Source organism: Calypte anna, chromosome 1 (genome assembly GCF_003957555.1).
Source record: "Calypte anna isolate BGI_N300 chromosome 1, bCalAnn1_v1.p, whole genome shotgun sequence".
Classification (NCBI taxonomy): domain Eukaryota; kingdom Metazoa; phylum Chordata; class Aves; order Apodiformes; family Trochilidae; genus Calypte; species Calypte anna.
In genome coordinates this window covers 179,109,708-179,130,255 of record NC_044244.1, presented here as the reverse complement: position 1 = coordinate 179,130,255, position 20,548 = coordinate 179,109,708, and the positions used below count along the sequence as shown (strand labels likewise).

The 20,548-nt window shown below is 38.1% G+C and overlaps 1 protein-coding gene across 2 annotated transcripts in view; it reads right to left on the bottom strand.

Annotated features, from left to right (window-relative positions):
- Positions 1–896: 896 nt before the first annotated feature.
- Positions 897–20,548, bottom strand: part of MIPEP (mitochondrial intermediate peptidase) — a 71,516-nt gene continuing 51,864 nt past the window's right edge. Inside the window, exons 17-20 of one of the 2 annotated variants that reach the window (XR_003988656.1) lie at positions 13,156–13,277; positions 12,102–12,175; positions 2,093–2,887; positions 897–2,062 (exon numbers count right to left, since the gene is read on the bottom strand). Coding sequence is in view for 1 of the 2 variants with exons in the window: in XM_030466834.1 (XP_030322694.1) it covers positions 2,793–2,887; positions 12,102–12,175; positions 13,156–13,277 (291 nt within the window). In the remaining variant the exon portion in view is untranslated. Of the gene's footprint in view, positions 2,888–12,101; positions 12,176–13,155; positions 13,278–20,548 lie in introns of both variants that reach the window. The other variant, XM_030466834.1, reaches the window with a different exon arrangement.

Sequence of the window (20,548 nt, the reverse complement as noted above, 5' to 3'; positions counted from 1 at the left end):
AAGGAAAAAAAAAAAAAAGCAAAAAAAAAAAAGCTGTTGGACTGAGTTCTGTTTATTTTCCTACCAGCTCCCAACTTTTTCAAATGTTCCAAGACCTATAAACCTGTGACAATAAGCTGAAGTCAACTGTATTTTGGCAAGAATCTGGAAGATTTTCTTCCTTTCTTTGTCTATATCTGATTTCAGTATTAGGAAGATGTTGTTTGACACCACTATGGTAAAAATTTGAAAAGCCTGTTGTTTACAGAAGGATCAAATGAGACAGCGAATTAAGGAAGTAATCACAGCTGTGGGCATAAACCAGCATGACTACTACACATATTTTGCTGAAGTATCTATGCTTTAGAAACAACATCACTTGAATTTCTTCCAAATTAAAATCTAGGGGCAATCTTTTAATTTTAAATGCTTTGTTTATTCCTTCAATTATGATGCTTTATTTTCTTCACCATGGCGCTCCCAGGGCCGTGTCAGTACTAGGATTTCCTTTTTCTAAGTTCTTTTTGTCACAATGAATCTTTCAACATGTGCTAACTCCAGATAAACATTCTTGGTAGCTTGCTCCAGTACAAAAACCAGACAACAAAAACCACACCCCCCCTTAAGAATATATGTCTGAATTCCTTTTAAAGCAGATTTCCATTAAATTTTCTACAAGAGGCTGTTAAATTTATGTTCATGAGCTACTGTATCCTTTTGAGAACTTCCCATCTTCACAATGTGTTTTCACTCATATCTGAACTTAAAATTGTTTCGTTTTTGTGGGTTTTGTAATGACTTAACAATCACTTATGCAGCAAAATACCCACCTAGTTTGTTAAGTGAAACCATTCATTATTTCCTCCCAGGGACCAACAGCAGACACAGACTGCAGTCAGTCAGAAGCCTCGCAGGGGTACACGTCTGAAAACATTCCTGCTACTGTTTAATGAAAACATTTAATTTCTATAAATGTCTAAACCCAGCTCTAACAGAATGGCAGTGTTATTCACACAAGACAAATTCCCACCATGCAAAAGCACACAAAATGAAAAATAGGGTCAAATACTGTTCGATACTCGGCAGCACAAATTCTGCTAAAACAAAAGGACAATCATCCCATCAGCTCACATTCTTATTTATGCTTTCCCAAACATCCAATTATTCTATATTCTATATTCTTTTATTTTTATTCTTTACTTCTTCTGTCCCAGCTATCTGCCCTCATCTCTCAAATTTGATTCTCTTTCTCTCTTGCTTCTTACTGCATTTCCACTGAGCAGGACACTTAACGATAACTTTTATAACAACCTACAGAGGAACTCTAAAAGACAAGTCCATTTCTAGTGAAAAAAAAATCATCACTTTTTTTTTTTTTCCCCCCCAATAGGTACTCAAATACCATTTCATAACTTACTTGAAGAGAAAAAGAGAACTCCACTGATAACATTTTCTTTGTTCATCCTCCACAACATAATGCACAACCTTATCTGCTTCACACTATCCTGGAGAAAACCTTTTTATTTGAACTATTTCCCGCCCCAAAAAAAACTGTCCTACTATACTTTAAATAGTTCCCCAACACTTATCTGCTTGTCATCAAAAGGAATTTCCATGTGAACAAGCACACAGGGACCAGACTCATGCTGTACCCATGCAGCATAAATACTAATATATATTTAAGCTAAACTAAACCACCACTACAGAACAAAACAAACACACCCAGATAACAGATGAAAGGACAAAAGGACCCAGGTAATGGAAAAGTATTTTTTGGAAAACAACTGCTGACCCTGGAGCAGTGAAGGTCAACAGAAGATCTGCAAAAGATTAGCCTAAAAACTAAAATTCTAACTCTGCTGGATATTTAAAAAAATACTTATTCAACAGCAAGATCAGTTTTATGGCAGCTTGTAAATTCCAGTCCTCCTCTCAACCATTTTATGCCCCACATACAATGAACAGTCCATCTTTTGTATTTATCTTTAAAGTTTGGTACTCTATTCCAAATCTAGAGATCTGCTCAATGGCTTCCTATAACAAGATACTATTTTTACTTACAAAAGTGGCCACAAATACACCCCTTGGATAACTGCAGCTATAGAACTATGACTAATTTCCATGTTAACCACTAGGAAACATTTGTGGGCTACTTATTTTACTCCTTTGTCTCTTCTTTCTTTTTGTGTTGCAAGTTACCTTTCCTCCACAACCGAACATTTTCTATCACATCCCTGTACAACTTCAGTTTCTCTTCCCCCATCTTTTTGTTTCCTATCTCAAATACTGTTCCTAGGTTTCCATTTCATCTTTGCATCCAATTTCCCCTTCCTTGCAAACTCAATTTGCTTTTCCCCAGTGAAGAACTCCTGAAAGGAATACAGTTACAATTTTAAAGAATATTCATAAGCATGTAAGAAAGATCCACACAAATAGTTCTGGGTATGACACTTGACAGGTATGTCCTAATACTGAGTCCAACATGCACACCAGAAGACCTTTCATATGACTCCATTCAACCTGAAGATAAGTTCAATTCTCATTTAATCAGATATTCCAACAAGATCGAATTTGTAACATGTTAGAGGATCTGTTCCCTCAAATTCCATGCTTAATTAAGCTCCCCTGCAACAGAAAGCCATCATCTTCATGAATGAAACCAGGTGATCCAATGAAATTATTTATTACTGTTTCACCAACATGAATATTACAAGTGTTGACCAAGGAGCAAAACCAGCCGTAACAATATTTTATCCACAATTATTAAGACAAATGCAAGCTTCCATATAAGAATTCAGTTCTGTTGGACATCTTTATGAGTCCATGATAAAAGTTTCAAAGTCCTGGTCTAGGTCTGAAACAAGGGCATCCACAAAATCTTCAACTGAAGGTGATTTCTGAAGCATAGCTGCAAAACCAAGAGAACAAAATCTTAGCAAGAATACATGAACTTGAAAGCTTTGTCAATATTAACATTGCTAAATAACTTTTAATGTCACAATATGACAGAACCAGCTATTATGTTTCTTTGTCAAGAAATACATGCAGTCATAATGTATAAGGATTATTTGATTTCTTCAAGCTATCCGTTACGTGTTATCACTGAATTCACAAGACTGAATTTTCAAGATTGTTAACTGCTTTTATCATCACAATCTTGCTTAAACATGGAATTATATCCATTTTAAAGCAATGTAACCATGGACTCAGTAATTTCCTAATGAGTGGAATAAATCAGTGATTCAGTGGGTATCTAAATCCTCATCTGCTGAGTCTCAGGTCTGACAGAGCCAGTAAAAACAAGGTATTTTCTCAAAGTGTTACACAACTTAAAAGCATTTAATTTCGTATTTAAAGTACAAATAGGAAGCTTTTCACAAGGCATGAAACATACCCAAACAAAAGCACTTTCAGTTTTAGCTTTGCTTTTTTAAAGTATCAGGACTAAACTTTTATTAAGCATTTGAACCAGCTCATCTGTTAACTCCAGCAAATTGCTCAGAATAACAAACAGGAAGATTAGCATAGTGAAGAACTGTGTTCAAGTACTGTCAGAAAATACTATAAACAGAGCAGCTACAAATCTTACATCTTCCTCCCCCAAATCCCAGTTTTTAGGAAGCATGAAAATATGCCCTGTAAATTATTTTCAGATGTCTCTTTGTACTTAGCATTACGCTAATGCTGTTCTTTTCCCTGTTATTAACATTTTCAAGACGACACAGGGTAATTTACTGCATTACTTGTACCAGAAAAAAACCCAACAACTAACAATACAGCTGCCAAATAATGTAAAATTTAATCTTCAGACTTCTTTGAAGTGATCTGTTCTTTCTGACAACTGCCAAGGTAAATATAACCTTGTTCTACTCTTTCTGATTGGTGCTCCTACTGAACTTAACTTTATATTCTTTCACATCCTCAACAATATTTGCTTTTAGTGAAATTATAATTGCATGCTGCTAAAAGACCGGAATCTTTCACTGTAACACAATGATTCAAAACCTGTCAGGAAACAGACCAGCTTGAGGTAATTTTGCATGAGAAACCAGAAAGAATTTTCTTGTGAAGACCTCACAGAATCACATTTCAATCTGATTTAAAGCCATGTTGCAAGTGTCAACACAAACACCCCTGACCCAGTAGATTAGTACTGAGCACTAAAAGGAAATAAACCTTGTCCCCTAAACGTCTTGACTGAAATGCTGTTGTATGAAGTTTGTATCAAGCTCTTTTCAAAATGAAAGAGAATGGAACTGAAATTTCCAAATACTTAGTAAACTTGTAATCTAATGTTAGTAAGATTTCTGTGGAATTACTTCCAGTTCACAGTGAAAAATGGCTTCCTATGTGCTGGGCTGAGAAACAGATGTGTCCAGATGCCAGCTCCTGAACTAACCTTGCCAGAGATCCATGACCTCTTGCAGGCTCCCACTCTCACATTTTTCAGTGGGCTGGTTGGGCACATTTGCTCTGCAACAACCTTGGAAAAACTCCAGTTTAAACTCATTATTTTACTGTAGTTCTCTTAGGAGTGGAGAGGATGAAGAATTCCTTAAGAAGGTGACAGGGATGGGAGCCCACTGGATCACATACTGTCATGCATGACTATGGAGCTTCATCTTAGACTCAGCTGGAGCAGTCCAGTCCCAACAATGCAATTCAGTTTGCTGGGTTTCTTTGTTTGTTTTTCCCCTAATTTTGTCTCAGACATTTAGTAACAAAACTTACTGGCCCTGGTCCTAGTGACTGAGCAGGAAGTAGGAAGACCTTCATGAGTGTCACTGACCAGACCTTTTCCCACTTTGAAATGAGATGTGCCTATGATGACTGTACTTTTCCCTGTGTCCCAGAAAGGAAGCCTGGATGACTAGTCAGTTAAAAATATCTGATGTTGGTGAAATTATTCCCTCCTTCCATTTTTTAAGATGTGACTCTATAAAAAAAAATCAAAATATTTTTTTACAGTCAATGTGCCCTTTGATATGGTGGGATGACTGCAGTGCAGCACAGACATTTTATAAAGATGTCCTTAACAAGCATAAATGCCACTCTTCAAGCCCCCAAAATACAAAACCTTCCTTCCAATACTAACTTAATTAAAAACAGCCATGCCAGATGATGTTTAGCCAATTCTTTTGACACATTAAGCTTTATTCTGCTGTCAACAATTCTTAAAACTATGATTATCAACATGTTGCAAGAGAAGAAAAGCCAACAGTATAATGATTGGGGGAAGAGAGGAGAATGATGCTATGATTTTCTTCAAGTAGACTAAATTCCCCTCTTACACAAAAATGACAAATCATAACAAAGACATCCCAACCCTGGATACTACGAAATGAATAAAAGAAACACAATTAACTACAGTACTCTGAGATGTATTTTAGTGCAACTGAATACAATCTTACTAAATTTCACTCAAAACTTGTATTTATTACTATTGTACTCATTCATTGCATTCTTACAAATTGTATTCATTTAGAATACCCAGGAGAATTCAAAATCATTCTGCAATAGTGACATCAAATTACTTCTTACCCAGCACTTCCCACTTTTGAGAACACAAGCATATTTCAGATTTCCTGCATTAGTGGTCTGTTGCAATGATACTTGCCCATCACTGTCAATAAAAGCAGACACTACCAGAATTTGTTTTTCCAAGGGCAAGATGAAGAATAACTGAGGTCATTGCTTAAGAACTCCTACTGCAGCAAAATGATTATGCCCCGACGAAATAAATAACTACAGATTTTAGAGTAGACAACTCCAAAATAAACAGACACTGATGGTATTTCCATGTTTTAACCTCTTACTCTACACAGAAGTGTTAAGAACAGTCATGTCTCCCTTTAAACTCCATTAAAATTTATCTAAACAGGATCAGCTTTGATATATTGTAAGTACTCAGCACTTCAGTCTAAATGATTTAGTAAGATGTCCACAAGGTCTGATGGTTGCAGTTTTAGAATCCAGGAGTGTGTTTTATACATTCAGCCCAACTCTTATTTCAGCTCAGTCTCTCCCAAGCCTAAGGCAACTGCATAGCTTATCTTCTCTGCTTTGAAGTTTTCTTTCACATTACAGCACTGTGGTTAACCACACCCTTTTGAGAGATGGTTAGCTATAACCTACAATCACAAGAAACTGGGAGAAGAATAAAGCCTGTGGCAAAATTTGGCCTCTGCCCCTTTGGAACACTAATTATTTTGGTCCACGTAGTTTGAGTTAACACATGTTGCCATTCACATCATCCTTTAGGATTTATACTTTCAAAGACAGATACAATCATTATCTGAAGATCTTTATGGCCTCTTCAAATCCTAATTACTCTATGAAGTACAATCTGGTGGAAATGGAAAACAAATTTTCAAACTGCATTGGAGCAAATGTGTGTTTATTTACAGATTCAGCTGGTTTGATTACCATGTATGCAAACAGCTGAGTATGCCTGTCCACAATATAGTACAGCATCCACAAAACAAGGACAAAACTGCACGTGTATTTTGCACAAGGACTCCTTCAGAAACCCAAAGGGACTGCAACAAAACTGCATGAGAAGTGCACTTCAGAATATGTTTCATGGTCTCAGTTCCCAGATCACCCAACCCAGTACTTTTCACACTACAATTCACTTTCTGCCTTTGCACCTGGGTTTCTTTCCACTCAGGGAGTGCCAAGGGAGAGGGGGAGGGATGGTGCACACCTAAATCTTGTTCAGACTTGCAACCAGCACACAACTGGACCTGGAAGGGACACCTGGGTTACAGATCTTTGAAGGAATCTGGAAACCCTAATGTAAGGTAGTGCTGGGAAGGAGAGAGGGTCTGAGAGAGCCATGTGGCCAACCCACAATGACAGAGGAATCAGGTTCTTCTCAAACTGTATTTTCTCTCAAAACCCCTTACACAAAGAATTGCTCACACACTATTTAATTGCCCCTGCTATCCAAATTCGTGGCTATTTCTGTATTTTGTAAATTATTAAAGGGTTAAGATAAAAGGGGTCACATCAAAAAATGTTAAAAGGTTTCATTAAGCCTTCATCATTTTGTTTTGTGTTTTTTTCTTTTTAAATGGAAACAAATGCCAAGAGAATCAAATCCAAATACACAAAGTATATCCTATTTTCTAATTAAAGACTAGTCCAAACAGGAATCATGTCAGTAGCTCCACTGGATGGCAGGTCAGATCCTTTATCTTTCCTAATCAGTACATCTATGGAATCATTGTGGGAGAAAGATAAAAAGGTAGGGTCATATCAAACACAAAAGAAAGACAATAGAAAGCTGCTGAGAAGAAAATCACAACAAAGAAACAGAATAAATGAAATGGGCTTGTGAATTTATCTGTTATCAGTCAATGAATGTGGCTAACTTCACAATGAGATACGGAAGCACTTCAAGGGTGAGGCTACGTATGTGCATCCAGAAGTCAGACCTGGGCAAGCTTATTTCTTTAGATTAAAAAAAAAAGTCTGAAATAGTCAGGACATTTACAAACACATTTCTTTAGATAAAAAAAAATTGCCTGAAATAACAGCCTACAAAGTCAAGGTTTTTGAAATATGACACTAGAGAACACAGAAACACGTGTTTCCCTGAAGAGGAGTACAAGCTTTTAAGTCTGGTGGAATCTGTCATTAACCAGGAATCTGTTGGGTATCTGCTAGGGGACTGCAGGTTTGCAACTGATGAAAATAAAAAGATGGAAAGTAACTATTCTGAAACATCCATAGTGAAATGGACAAAATGCAGCAAAAGGAGTCAGAAGCTGATTGAACCTAAACAAGTTAAAGAACAAGTAACTGTCCTTACTTTCATCCTTAAATTCTCAATTTTTGTAATAAATACAGAGCAATAAAGTAGAAACATATAGTAAGCTTTTCCATCATACGTGTTCTACCATTTAACCTGAAATAATCCCCCAAAAGCAAATTTAACTTGTAAGAAGGCTCGAGTCACTTTAATTTAATTTTTCAGGAAGTCAGGGAAGCATAGTTGCTTATGTTTTGCACTGTCTACAGATGAGCATCACAGTATGCACAGGCTAGCAATCTGCTCATTAATTTTGGTCACTTTTATGATACTGAGTCTCTTCTAAAATTTTTGTTTAAAGTAACATTAAAGAAATTTGGAGAACAAAAGTGAAAATCATGATATAAAAGTGGCCAGGAAGATAATTTAAAGTAAGGAAGATGTATCCTTGGTGAAAGCAGATCAGATCATAGAATACTTCAGCTGTCTGGACATACATAAGCTCAGAGGCCCTGATGGGATGCTGAGCACTGAAGGTGCTGGCAGATGGCATTGCAAAGCGACTTTCAGTAACCTTTGATCAATCATGGCCACTAGGAGAAATGCCAAAAGACTGCAGAAAAGCAAATGTCACGCCTACCTTCAAGAAAGGCAAAAAGGAGAACCCAGGAAACTACAGGCTGGTTAGTCTCCCCTAGGAGCAGCTAATCCTAGACAACACTTCCAGGCTAATGAGTGAAAAAACCCAAAAAACATCAGGAACAGTCAGCACAGACTGATCAAGGGCAAGTCACACTCAATCATCTCCATAATATCCATGGTATGATGAAACAATGGGCCTGGTAAGATGAGGGGAGACCACTGATGTTGTCTACTCAGACTTCAGCAAGGTTTTTGACACTGTCTCCCTTAAGATACCCACAGAGAAGCTGTTGCTGTACATGCTGGATGGACAGGTAGGTGGGCTGAAAACTGGGTGAACAACCAGGTTCATGGGGAGGTGATCAGTGTCATAGCATCTATTTGAGACCAGTAACCAGTGGTGTACCTTGGGGCCAATACTGGGTCCAGTCCTATTTAACATCTTCATTAACGAACTAAATGATGGGGCAGAGTGATCCCAGAATCACAGAATGGTTTGGGTTGGAAGGCACCTCGTTCAAACCCTCCTGCCATGGGCAGGGACACCTTCCACTAGACCAGGTTTCTTAAAGCCAGATCCACTTCCAGAGGTGAGGCATTTACAGCTTCTCTGGGCAACCTCTTCCGGTGTCTCACACCCTCACAGTAAACAATTTCTTCCTAATATCTGACATAAATCTACTCTCTTTCCATTCCTCCTCATCCTATCACTACACGCCCCGCTCCAGCTTCCTTGTAGGTCTGCTTCAGGTACTGGAAGGCTGCTATAAGCTTTCTCTGGAGCCTCCTCTTCTTCAAGCTGAACAACTCCAACTCTTTCAGCCTGTCTTCATAGGAGAGGTGCTCCAGCCATCTGATCATCTTTGTGGCCCTCCCCTGGACTTGCCCCTGGGCTCCAGAGTTCAAAAAAAAGAAGGTCAAAGTCCTGCACCTGAGGAGGAGCAACACCAGGCACCAATATATGCTGGGGGCCACCCAGCAAGAAAACAGCTTGGCCAACAAGGACCTGGGGGTCCAGGGGGGCAGCAAATTGAACATAATCTAGCAGTGGGCCCTTGCCACAAAGAAAGCAAAGGGCAAGCTGTGCTGCATTAGGCAAAGCACTGCCAGCAGATGATCCTTTCCCTCTGCTCAGCACTGGTAAAGCTACCCCTGGAGTGCTGTGTCCAGTGCTGAGTTCCTCAGTACAAGAGACAAAAGGACGAAATGGAGAGAATCCAACTATGAGCCACAAAGATAAGGAAAGAATGCGAGCATCTCTGCTATCAGGAAGGGCTGAGATAGCAGAGACTGTTCAGCTTGGAGATGTGGAGGGGTCTTATTAACGTGTATAAATACTTGAAGGGAAGGTACAAAGAAGACTGAATTAGCCTCTGTTCAGTAGTGCCCAATGACAGGATCAGAGGCATTTTGCACAAGCTGAGACACAGAAGGTTCCCTCTGAACATAAAGAAACACTTCTCCCTTGCAAGGGTGATCAAGCACTAGCACAGGTTGTCTGGACAGACTCTGGAGTCTCCACCTTTGGACATGGACCTGGTCAACCAGCTCCAGGTGGCCCTGCTTGAGCAAGGGGGTGGACCAGATGTTCTCCAAAGGTCCCTTCCAACCTCAGCTATTCTATGATTCTGTAAAAACATCCTGAAAACTGACGTTTTATTGCTCTTATCCCCATTATCCCTCATATTAATGCTGACACAGAGTAGTTAGTGCTGTCTGGTTCTCCTACAAATTTGAACAAACACACCAGAAGGTTCACTAGAGTTACAGTGACCTTACAGTGCTACACAGTTCTGTTCAGGGATTATGAATTAATCGATCTAAACAAAAAAATTTCAAAAATCAAACTGTACATGAGATTTTTTTGTCACATCAAAAAGATACCATGATTCTACCATTAGCACCAACTTCACTGTCCTGCAGTATGCACAACTATTCCTTAAATAGCTCACCCTCTTCTTCAAACCCCCAGCTGCACATCTATCACTTCTTCATCACTCACCACTGGTCCTGAGGACTCAGTGTTGAACTATCTGCACTAAATGAATTGAGGACTATAAGCAAGAGGATGCTGAGTATTGAAATGCTTAGAACATCTAATTATCACATTACAAGACAGCGAAACATGTTTGTTTGCTTTCAATGTGGCTTGCCATAATTTCTCATATTTGGATTTCCTTTAAACTTAAAATAAACATGGAATTTTCTGGACTACCATGCCACTTTTTCAAGTTAATATCAGTAACAGGTTTTACCCAAAATAACTGATGCATACTCTCAGCCACAAACTGATTGTACCCTATTCCACTCCATTTTCTCAAATGCAAGGGAGAAAGCCACCTGTAGCTCCACAGATTTTATATAAGTTCATCCAGAGATGTATTTTGCAAATTTCATTCAAATATTTGCTTCAAGGGAGCACACTGCCAGCAATTTCAACATATCTTCTAGGACATATCTTCAACATATTTTCTAGGAGGATTCCATGCTCAGTAAAATTAAAAAATTATTTCAGAAACAAAAGAGATGATAAGCGTAAGTGATGTTTAAAAACATTATTTCTCTACTATGTGACTTCCAATATAATGGATTTTCTTATAAAGATGTATGTTCCTGTCTTGCAACTCCTTAATCCACACTCTTGTGCTGCAGTTTTTTGAGTTTGAGGTTATAAACACAGGCTCTTCAATAGCAGTAAAGAAAAGTAAGTTTGCAAAGTCATGCTGAAGGAAAAGCCACGCTGTAGATGAGAAATATAAATAGACTAATCTAGAGAATATATAGTTGCTTAATACATGATGAGTCTAAGGAGAGCAGAGGTTATAGCCTCAAATGTAAACAAGTGGGTCAAAGAACTGCAATGTTCTAGTTATGAAACTGCGCCAAGTTCATGATGAAATACAGACACATTATCACTGCCTCCCTTATCTGTAGAAAAAAACCCCACAACTTCCTGTCTCCCTAACTGGAGTGATCAGAGGACAGTGAATTAATATTTTCAATATTAACAATTCTGTAGCAAACTGAAGGATGTCCCACTAGATGAAGTACTTAGCAGTGCTCCTACCAGGAACAGTGACACCAACACAAAATTGTTTGGTTTGAACACAGCAATGTTACAGAGGGAATTCTTTATCCTGCTCTCACTGACAGATCTGAGGTAAAGTCAGCAGTTTCTCAAACTTGTTTCATTCTTGTAACATTACTTTTTAATATATGAAGTATAACTAATGAACCATGTATTTTTAATCAGCAAACTTCCACTTCACGGGAATGTATAATCAAAGTACTTATTCAACCAAAGCTATTTTGATAATGGTAAAATGACATGGCTAAAACAAGGTAAAATACCTGTATACCAAATAAAGAAGTCTATTATAAACTCCATGTATGTAAAAGTTATTCAATTATTGTATCCAAAAATGGTATCATCTATCTTCCTTCAAATGTGGGATACTCTTACTCTTAATTCTTCAGACAGCCTTTTAATGCAACCCCTCCCAACACTTCACCTCCTCTACCTGTGTCTTTTATTCTGTATATCAAAAGAAATTCTACTGACCATGACACAAAGCTGATAATTGGTCCACTTAACATCATAAAAGAGCAAGTCTTCTTTCATAAATCCAATGAAAACCATAATTAAACTCAAAAGTTAAAATTGGGAAATGCATTTAAATTATTTCTTCCCTGAGCAGCCAAATAAAACACTTCATTTTTCTACCTTGAACCATAAGTATGGGCTCTTTTCCACCGCCGTGTGCCAGCATCTCTCTGCGATAACGTTCACCCATGGCCCTGAAGAAACATGTGTGTTAGAACCAGCTGCAAAAAACCTGCTCAGCTTTCAGTCAGATTTACTTCTAAGATCTCTACTGAACTCAGAGACAGAGATCTAATTAAATCTTCCATGTAGAAGCAATGATTGCCTTGATTTTATGTTGAGTCCTCAAATTCATTACATTACATTTAAAATTACACTATAAGTAACTGAAGTAGACATATGTTATATACATGAATACGTGTTGGCACTTACAGAAGTTATTTTGCAAATAACAAAGCATAGAATCATAGAATCATAGAATAGGCTGGGTTGGAAGGGACCTCAGAGATCATCGAGTCCAACCCTTGATCAGCTACCGCCACAGTCACTAGACCATGGCACTGAGTGCCATATCGAGTCGCTTTTTAAATGTCTCCAGGGACGAAGAGTCCACCACCTCCCCAGGCAGTCCGTTCCAATGTCTGATCACCCTTAAACATTTTAGCCTTCATTGTTCAAAGGTGAAAAGTTGCTGTTTCGATGCTCTGAATGTTAACCTAAGCTATAAAAAACTTATAATTTGTGATCTCAAAATTTACTTTTTAATTTCACAAAGCAAAACGACTAGGATAGATATACTCAGCTTTAAGGTTGGTGACATGAAGCTTGTTTAATACCACAGTTACATTTGATGTCAATAGAAAATTACTAGTAATTAGGCATCTATGAAAATCAAGCTCTCTAATTACATACAAATACGGATTTTGGTGCCTCCCAACTGGCACACCTGTATTTTAAAACATCAACACATATTTTTTACACCAATTAACATGTCTCAAAGTACACTTCATACCTGTGGGCATTTCCTATTCTGTAATCCTCTCAAAATCAAGAAAAAGGCTAAAAACTAACTGTCATTAAAAGACCACTAAGCTACATGGCCCCATTTGTTTCATGCTTTCCAGAAGCAAGAAGCATGACATTTCATTCTACTTCATATTTTCTCTGTTTTTACCTATCAAATGGGTCCTGAGCAAAACACTGTTTCCACACCATGGAGGCAACAGCCCTAGACATGAGGTAGGAGTAGTACTTGGCACCGTAGCCCACGAGATGACTGAATCGCAGCTGCCAGGCCTGTAAGGAGAAAAAAAAAAAGAAAAATAGAACAAAAAGTAGTCTTTTAAATCTTTTAACTTGTTCAGCATATTCTGAAGTATGATGAAATATATCTGATACTATAAATGATGGTTTAAGAGAAAAAAAAAAAAAGGCCAACAGAAATCCCACAATGAACATATCCTTTGTTGTAAGGAGCATTTTTCATCCAAATACTGCATATCCAATATGCTGATGATCCCAACTGAAATTATACATAAATAGGGTAAGAAGGAGTAAAGCTATGTAGTAAAACTACGCAGTAAAAAAAATGTACTCATATGCAGTAGAAGCTGCATCGTTCTACTAATCTTGAAAGAAAACCACAATTACCTTACTACGAGTTACACAACATTTTATCATCATCCAAGTGGCTAAGTGCAGTGTCACACTGGGTAAAGCTCCATCAAAAAACTCCAGCCACAAAAAAATTATAACAGGGACTTGGAAAATTGTAAGACTAGATCTTCCTATATGCCAAAGAACTTGAAGGTATACAAATTACATCCACACGCAATCTCGCCTTTCGTGGGTTTGCTTGCACATTTTAAAATGCATATAAACGGCAGATTATCATCCCTGATTATATTATTACTCATTTATGTATTGCTAATTGGCTTTGTGATTCATTCCAGTGATGATGGACTCCTGTTTTAATGCTGTTTATATTGACCGTTTACTTTCATTTCCTTAGCAGAGAAAATTGTAAGTATCAGCCTTACTTTCACAGAAATATTTTTTTCCTAACTGTAACAGAATGATTCAAATTATTGACAGGGAGAGAGTTCTGAAAATCACCTAAGTTCCATATCTCATTTGTCTAAAGTCTAAACTCAACATTCTGGTGATATGACTGTTGTCAAGATTTTTGTAGGTACTATGGAAAACAAGAAAAACAATAAAGTAGAGTAACAGATGTTTTAAGTTTAAAATCCATGGCATGTCATAGGCATGTTCTTATCCTAGAGTCAATGGCTGGAATTCTGAGGCAGCCAAAGGGGAAAGCGAAGGGGTATTAGCAGTTTTCAAGAGCTATTTATCTTCAACCATGATCCTTTCTCACACAGTAAGTAATAATTTCCTGATTCTGACAGCTGAAGTAAACTCCATTTCTTATTCAAGAAAGTTCTGATCATCATCTAATTATCCATTAGCCAAGTCAAAGACGTATGTTTAAAAAAAATGATCAACTGAAAATGTGAAAAAGAAAGTATCTGGCATTTAATCAGTCTTTCTGCCTCAAAAAAGGTAGGACATAGTGGTCTAAAATCTAGATTAGCAGCTTACGAGAAACAAAGTTGTTAGCTTCCTTTTCTGAGCAACATCTACAAATAAAGTTCTCAAAGTTACCAGCAATTCAGCCATTCAAATGCTACTTTTCACAAGGTAGCTGTTTCCACCCTACAACAGGTGTCCAGAACAGACAGAATTTGCCAAGGGTGAGCAATCCAGCCTGTACCAGTAGCTCATACAACAAACTTAATGTAGGAGCAGCAAAGTCAGAGGATGTGAAAAAATGTCTCCAGTCTTCAGTCTTCCTGTGGGTCCTGATGCATTATGCAAATTCTTATGAACTATCAACTTTTTTTTTTCTTTTCTTTAAAGTAAACACCAACTGTAACGTATTTTAATGCAAGCATGTAAAAGTATTCAGCTTGGATCCAGAGTCTCCAGTTTGCTCTGAAAAGTACAGTGGTTGCAGTGCTTATACTTTTTAGCTGCAGTTTTTCTAGTCCCTTAATTATAACCATAATCACTAAACTAAAAGCACATTTTGAAATAGATCAGAAAGCATACATTATTAGAAGACTGAGCAGGAAAACATGTCTGCTTTTATTTTATTGTACAGTTAGTTTTCCAAGTTAGGATTAAAAGTTTCAACTTGGAAGTACAACTCTCTCAGGAATGTGGAAAGCTTTACTGATGAATTGGTTTCACATACTCAGAAATTTGAATTATTTCCAAATAGATAATTTCAGTGAAAAATCCAAGTTGCTTCTTCTGCGACAAACAAAAATAATTTCCATGAGCTTGAAACAGGGAAGAATATTTCTACCTCTCCCATCAGAAAGAAATTATATAAGCTTTAACTAGGACAGTGTGTCTTCCTGAACAGCTCAGACTACGTTGGTTACATCAAATGCTCTTGCACTTAAAGGTCTGTACCTAAATCAGCTCACCTGCATTATGATCAAATATTCCATTCACTCGGTTTGTTGAAACTCTCTGGCACAAGCAAGGAAGGAGAAAACATTCTCTTAGCAACCTGTCTAAGACCAAAGGTTTGTTTCAGAGTCTGCACCTAAAACAGTTCCCTCTGTTCCCTCTGGACATTTTGTTTGACCTTAGCTGATTTGCTAATTAGCAAATTTAGTCTATTTGCTAATAGACTTAAATAAGAAACTTCATACTGCTTCCTTTCCAAAGAGGAAAGGAAAGGATATAGAAAGACCAAGGAAAGACACTCATCACCTCTCTCCCTGCATTTGGGGAGAGATCTCAAGTATGATGAAGTTGTGAATTCAACAATTCATTTTCAACATGACAGTCTCCAAAACAGGAAAAAGAAACAGAGGATGAGTCAATTAATCTTAAGATACATGCCTAAGACAGTTAAGGTATAGATGAGACTTCCTTCATTGGAATACAAAAAGAAGCTACTTTTAGATAGCTCGAGTTACATGACTATACTGTTCTCAAAGGCATCCTGTAACATGTCACAAACAGCAGTCAAGGAAATCTGATTATAAACACTCTTATTCCCTAATGAAGTTGGAAGCCTATATTTGATTTGAAAATATTTTTTTTAACCAGTACAGATATTCCCACTCTAGAGTATGAATAACTTGAGCATGTCATCCCCTGGCACTATTTTTTTCAGTCCTCACTCAAAATTTCTGGCCGGGAAGCCCCAGCATTCAATACTTCACCATTACCCACTATATATGACATTACTCAAGTACATTTTCTGACCCTGTACCATCCTAGCAATTACCTTGCCAAAACTTAACTTTGCTGCATGTAAACAAATATTTAAACATTAAGCCACATCCTCTACCCTAATACACAAGGAGCTACCTGCTTGCATTAAAAAACTCTTCATACTTTAAACAGATGAGATTACAATCTAGGCAACAAAATGTTCAAAAAGCCCAAAAATATATAAGTTAATACTCCTTTAAAAATTTATATGCTCAATAAAAGATAAAAACATCACTCTAAATGTATTTAAAACTAAAAAGTTCATAATTTTACATAAAACATTTCCCTAAAATTACTTATAGATGCAAAATGACACGATTTCTTGTGTTATTTCCAATGCAATGATTTTTCCATGTTAAAAAAAAAAACAAATCAAAAACCAAGACCAAAAAAGAAGAAGAAGAAAAAAACCAACCTAAACAAAAAAGCCAAACCAAAAAAATTAAAAACAACAGGAAAAAAGACATAATTTCCCCTTTGGAAAGGGTGAAGGCTAGACATGTAGAACTAGGGCTGTCTCCTTATTACATGTCATATTTTTGGTAAGCAGCTAGGAATTTAATGAAGACTCCTAGCAATCACCTACTTCAAAAAGTTCTGTGAACCCGTTCCTGGCATTTATAAACTACAGCATAGCCCATGGGTTCTTACAATATGCCATCCACAGGTCATGTTCATGCCTGCTTTTTATCCAACACAACAGACTGAAATAAAGGTGCATGACTGATCCACTGCAGTTACTAAAGAGGCATTTTTTCCACCAACATTATTAATCTTCTCGCAACACCTGAAGTATTTCCAAAAGTCCACATGCAATGGCTTTCTATCCCATTGTAAAGACTCTTAAGATTATCATAAAAATAATAGGATATGAAAATTAAGATGTCATTCTAAAAAGACAAAAAAAAAAAACCAAAAAAACCAAAAAACCTACAGGAAGCTTAATATATACTAACCCAGCTTTTGTTTGGTGTAGGTAATCTTTGTTCTATGGAGCTCCTCAGATTACAAGGACAGAGTGCTAAAAAACTACAACATTTTGGAGGGGAAAAAACCCCCCATTCTTGACTAGTACTCTGATTTTTCAAAATGCTCTTTTCACAGTTTCTGCTGTGATTTTAACTACTTTAAAGTGTATTTAAATCCATTTTACTTTGCATCCTAAGTAAAAAAAATACAAGTGAAAATCTGAAAAGACCTAACACTAAGTTAAGAAAAGTATTTTCAACACTTAAGTGTTATAAAATGTGTGCTACAGCAAGTTGTTGAACAGTTTCCACAAGGAACAATATTTGATGGAGATTATATTTGGTGCCCTCCCTCTTCTTAATTAAACTCTTATTCTGGCAGGAAACCCCATAAAGGAGCTGCCAACTTATCTCCTTCAGAGGCTACTGGGTGGAAAACCCCTGGGTTTGGCACTAACTTGGTACTATTGCTCCAAATGCCCTTGGATTTAGCTATCAGCACAGGTGGAAAACTCCTGAGAGCTGTAGAGAAGCTGCAGGCTTCTGGTAAGTTGGGAGCCAGGAGAGAATGGCAATTAGGACAGAAATCAGTACAGGGTATTATTTGCCTGTGCTGAGACCAAGGTTTACCATGGCAAGTGGAACTCCAGGACCACACTGCTGCAAACACACCAAAAAGAAGCACAGGCATTTTCCTGACACTGTGTCAGCTCTCGTACAGCTGGAGACGGGACGTAAAGAGCTGCAGGTTAAAGGTGAAGGGCTCTGAGGACACTTTCAGCAGAGAAAAATTGTGAATTGACTGCAGGGTGCAGATCAGAGGGATGTTCCACATTTAGCTTCCTAAGTTTCCCATTCGGATGTACTGGCTGTGCATGCATTGTTTTAAAATACCAGTGGGAAAAAGTGCTTTAGTAAAAGAAGAACTGTTGTTATCTGACAATCAGATCTGGTCTCATTTTTTTCCTTCATCTCCGCTATGTTTTCATCCTTTTCATTCCCATAGTCTCACTCAGATGGAAACTTAAGACCACTTCACTTGAATCTAAAGGAAGATACTCCAGAGGTTTCACATCACAGAACTACAACAACATCATGTACAGAATAATTCAGCCTTGTTCATTCAAAACAGTGACTCCCAGAATTAGTGTGCTAATCGGACTCTTGCAGCTTAAAAATTTTTCTCTTTAATTCTGAAACAAATCTCCAATTTCTTTTCCTTATTACATTAGTTTGTTACTTAAGTTTACAGCATGCTTTGATGACATCCTCATTCATTCTCACTTGAAGAAACAATTTAATGAGTTTTGGAGCAGAGAGATGACAAACTATTTGTGCCAGTGGCTACCTCTGGGGAAAATCCAGACCACTCACTGACTGGCAGAAACAACTCCCCATAGGTATGCAGCAGCTGGCTCAGTTAACTTTATTTTTGGCCTGAGCCCCTCTAAATTTTATAGAATTACATCATCACCATTCCAGAGTTTCACAATAATAAAAATCCAATAAAGATCTTTAAAACCACTTCCTTTCCTGCAGTTTCTAATCTTGTTTAGAATAACAGAAAGTTGACTTTAAGAACTCACATCTTGTGCTGTGCCCCTAATTTGCTTAGTACTCTTCAGTGGTTCACTGTTGTGCATTTCTGGAGTTAGGAGTGGGAAAGCACAGAAAGTAAACCAACCCAAACACATCACTGGCATTTTACAAAGCAAGTCAAGCAAGAGATTAAGATTTCAATTTATAACACTTCAGTGTTTTTATTATAAAACGATAAATAAATCTAGCAAGGCAGGGAATGTAAATATTTTTGCATTTGTTTACACTAGGGAAGAGGAAAGGAATTTAACATGCAATTAACCACTTAGGTGACTCTAGATATGTACCATATGGTCTTCTAATTACCTAAATGAAAAAATATTTCATTCTTATTTATAAACAATTAATGCATTTGAGCTGCTACAGCAAAGTAATTTAAAACTATTTGCTTTTCACCCTCTGCTCTCCTCCTCAAAAAGGGACCAAGGGAAAAGGGACATGGGAGCTAACAAAGAATGCTGGCATCAAAAAGCTGTAAGCATGATCTGCATTGTTCTACAATCCTTAAAACTTGGATTAAAATACATGGAGACATGAAATTTTATTTTATAATGTGTCCTTTTTCTGACCTTATTTGGACAAGTTGACAGACAGTCCTACTTGTAAACATTATAACTAGTCTTTAAAGTAAAATATAATAAATATTGAAACAGACAATTTACCAGCAAGTCCTTCACCTTGTAAGATGTAACTCTACAAATGTACATCCATGCATAATACACACACACACCATTCTATCACCAATTAACACTAATTGCTGCCTAAGCCTTAGCTAATGAAAGCTGCCTAAGCTAATGAATCATTGCCGGGCCCAGAGAGTGGTGCTGAACGGGGCTGCATCCAGTTGGCGGCCGGTCACTAGTGGTGTCCCCCAGGGATCAGTGTTGGGCCCAGTTCTGTTCAACATCTTCATTGATGATTTAGATGAGGGGATTGAGTCCATCATCAGCAAATTCGCAGACGACACTAAGCTGGGGGGGAGTGTTGATCAACTAGAAGGCAGGAGGGCTCTGCAGAGGGACCTGGACAGACTGGAGAGTTGGGCTGATTCCAACGGGATGAGGTTTAACACGGCCAAGTGCCGGGTCCTGCACTTTGGCCACAACAACCCCATGCAGCGCTACAGGCTGGGGACAGAGTGGCTGGAGAGCAGCCAGGCAGAAAAGGACCTGGGAGTCTGGATCGACAAGAAGCTGAACATGAGCCAGCAGTGTGCCCAGGTGGCCAAGAAAGCCAATGGCATCCTGGCCTGTATCCGGAACAGCATTGCCAGCAGGTCCAAGGAAGTGATTCTGCCCCTGTACTCAGCCCTCGTGAGGCCACACCTTGAGTACTGTGTCCAGTTCTGGGCCCCCCAGTTCAGGAAGGATATCGAGGTCCTGGAGCAGGTCCAAAGGAGGGCAACCAGGCTGGTGAAGGGACTCGAGCATAGACCCTACGAGGAGAGGCTGAGAGAACTGGGGTTGTTCAGCCTAAAGAAGAGGCGGCTCAGGGGAGACCTCATCGCTCTCTACAACTACCTGAAAGGAGGGTGTAGCCAGGTGGGGGTTGGGCTCTTTTACCAAACGACTTTCAACAAGACAAGAGGGCATGGACTTAAGTTGTGCCAGGGGAAGTTTAGGTTAGATATTAGAAAGAATTTCTTTACGGAAAGAGTGATCCGTCATTGGAATGGGCTGCCCACTGAAGTGGTGGATTCTC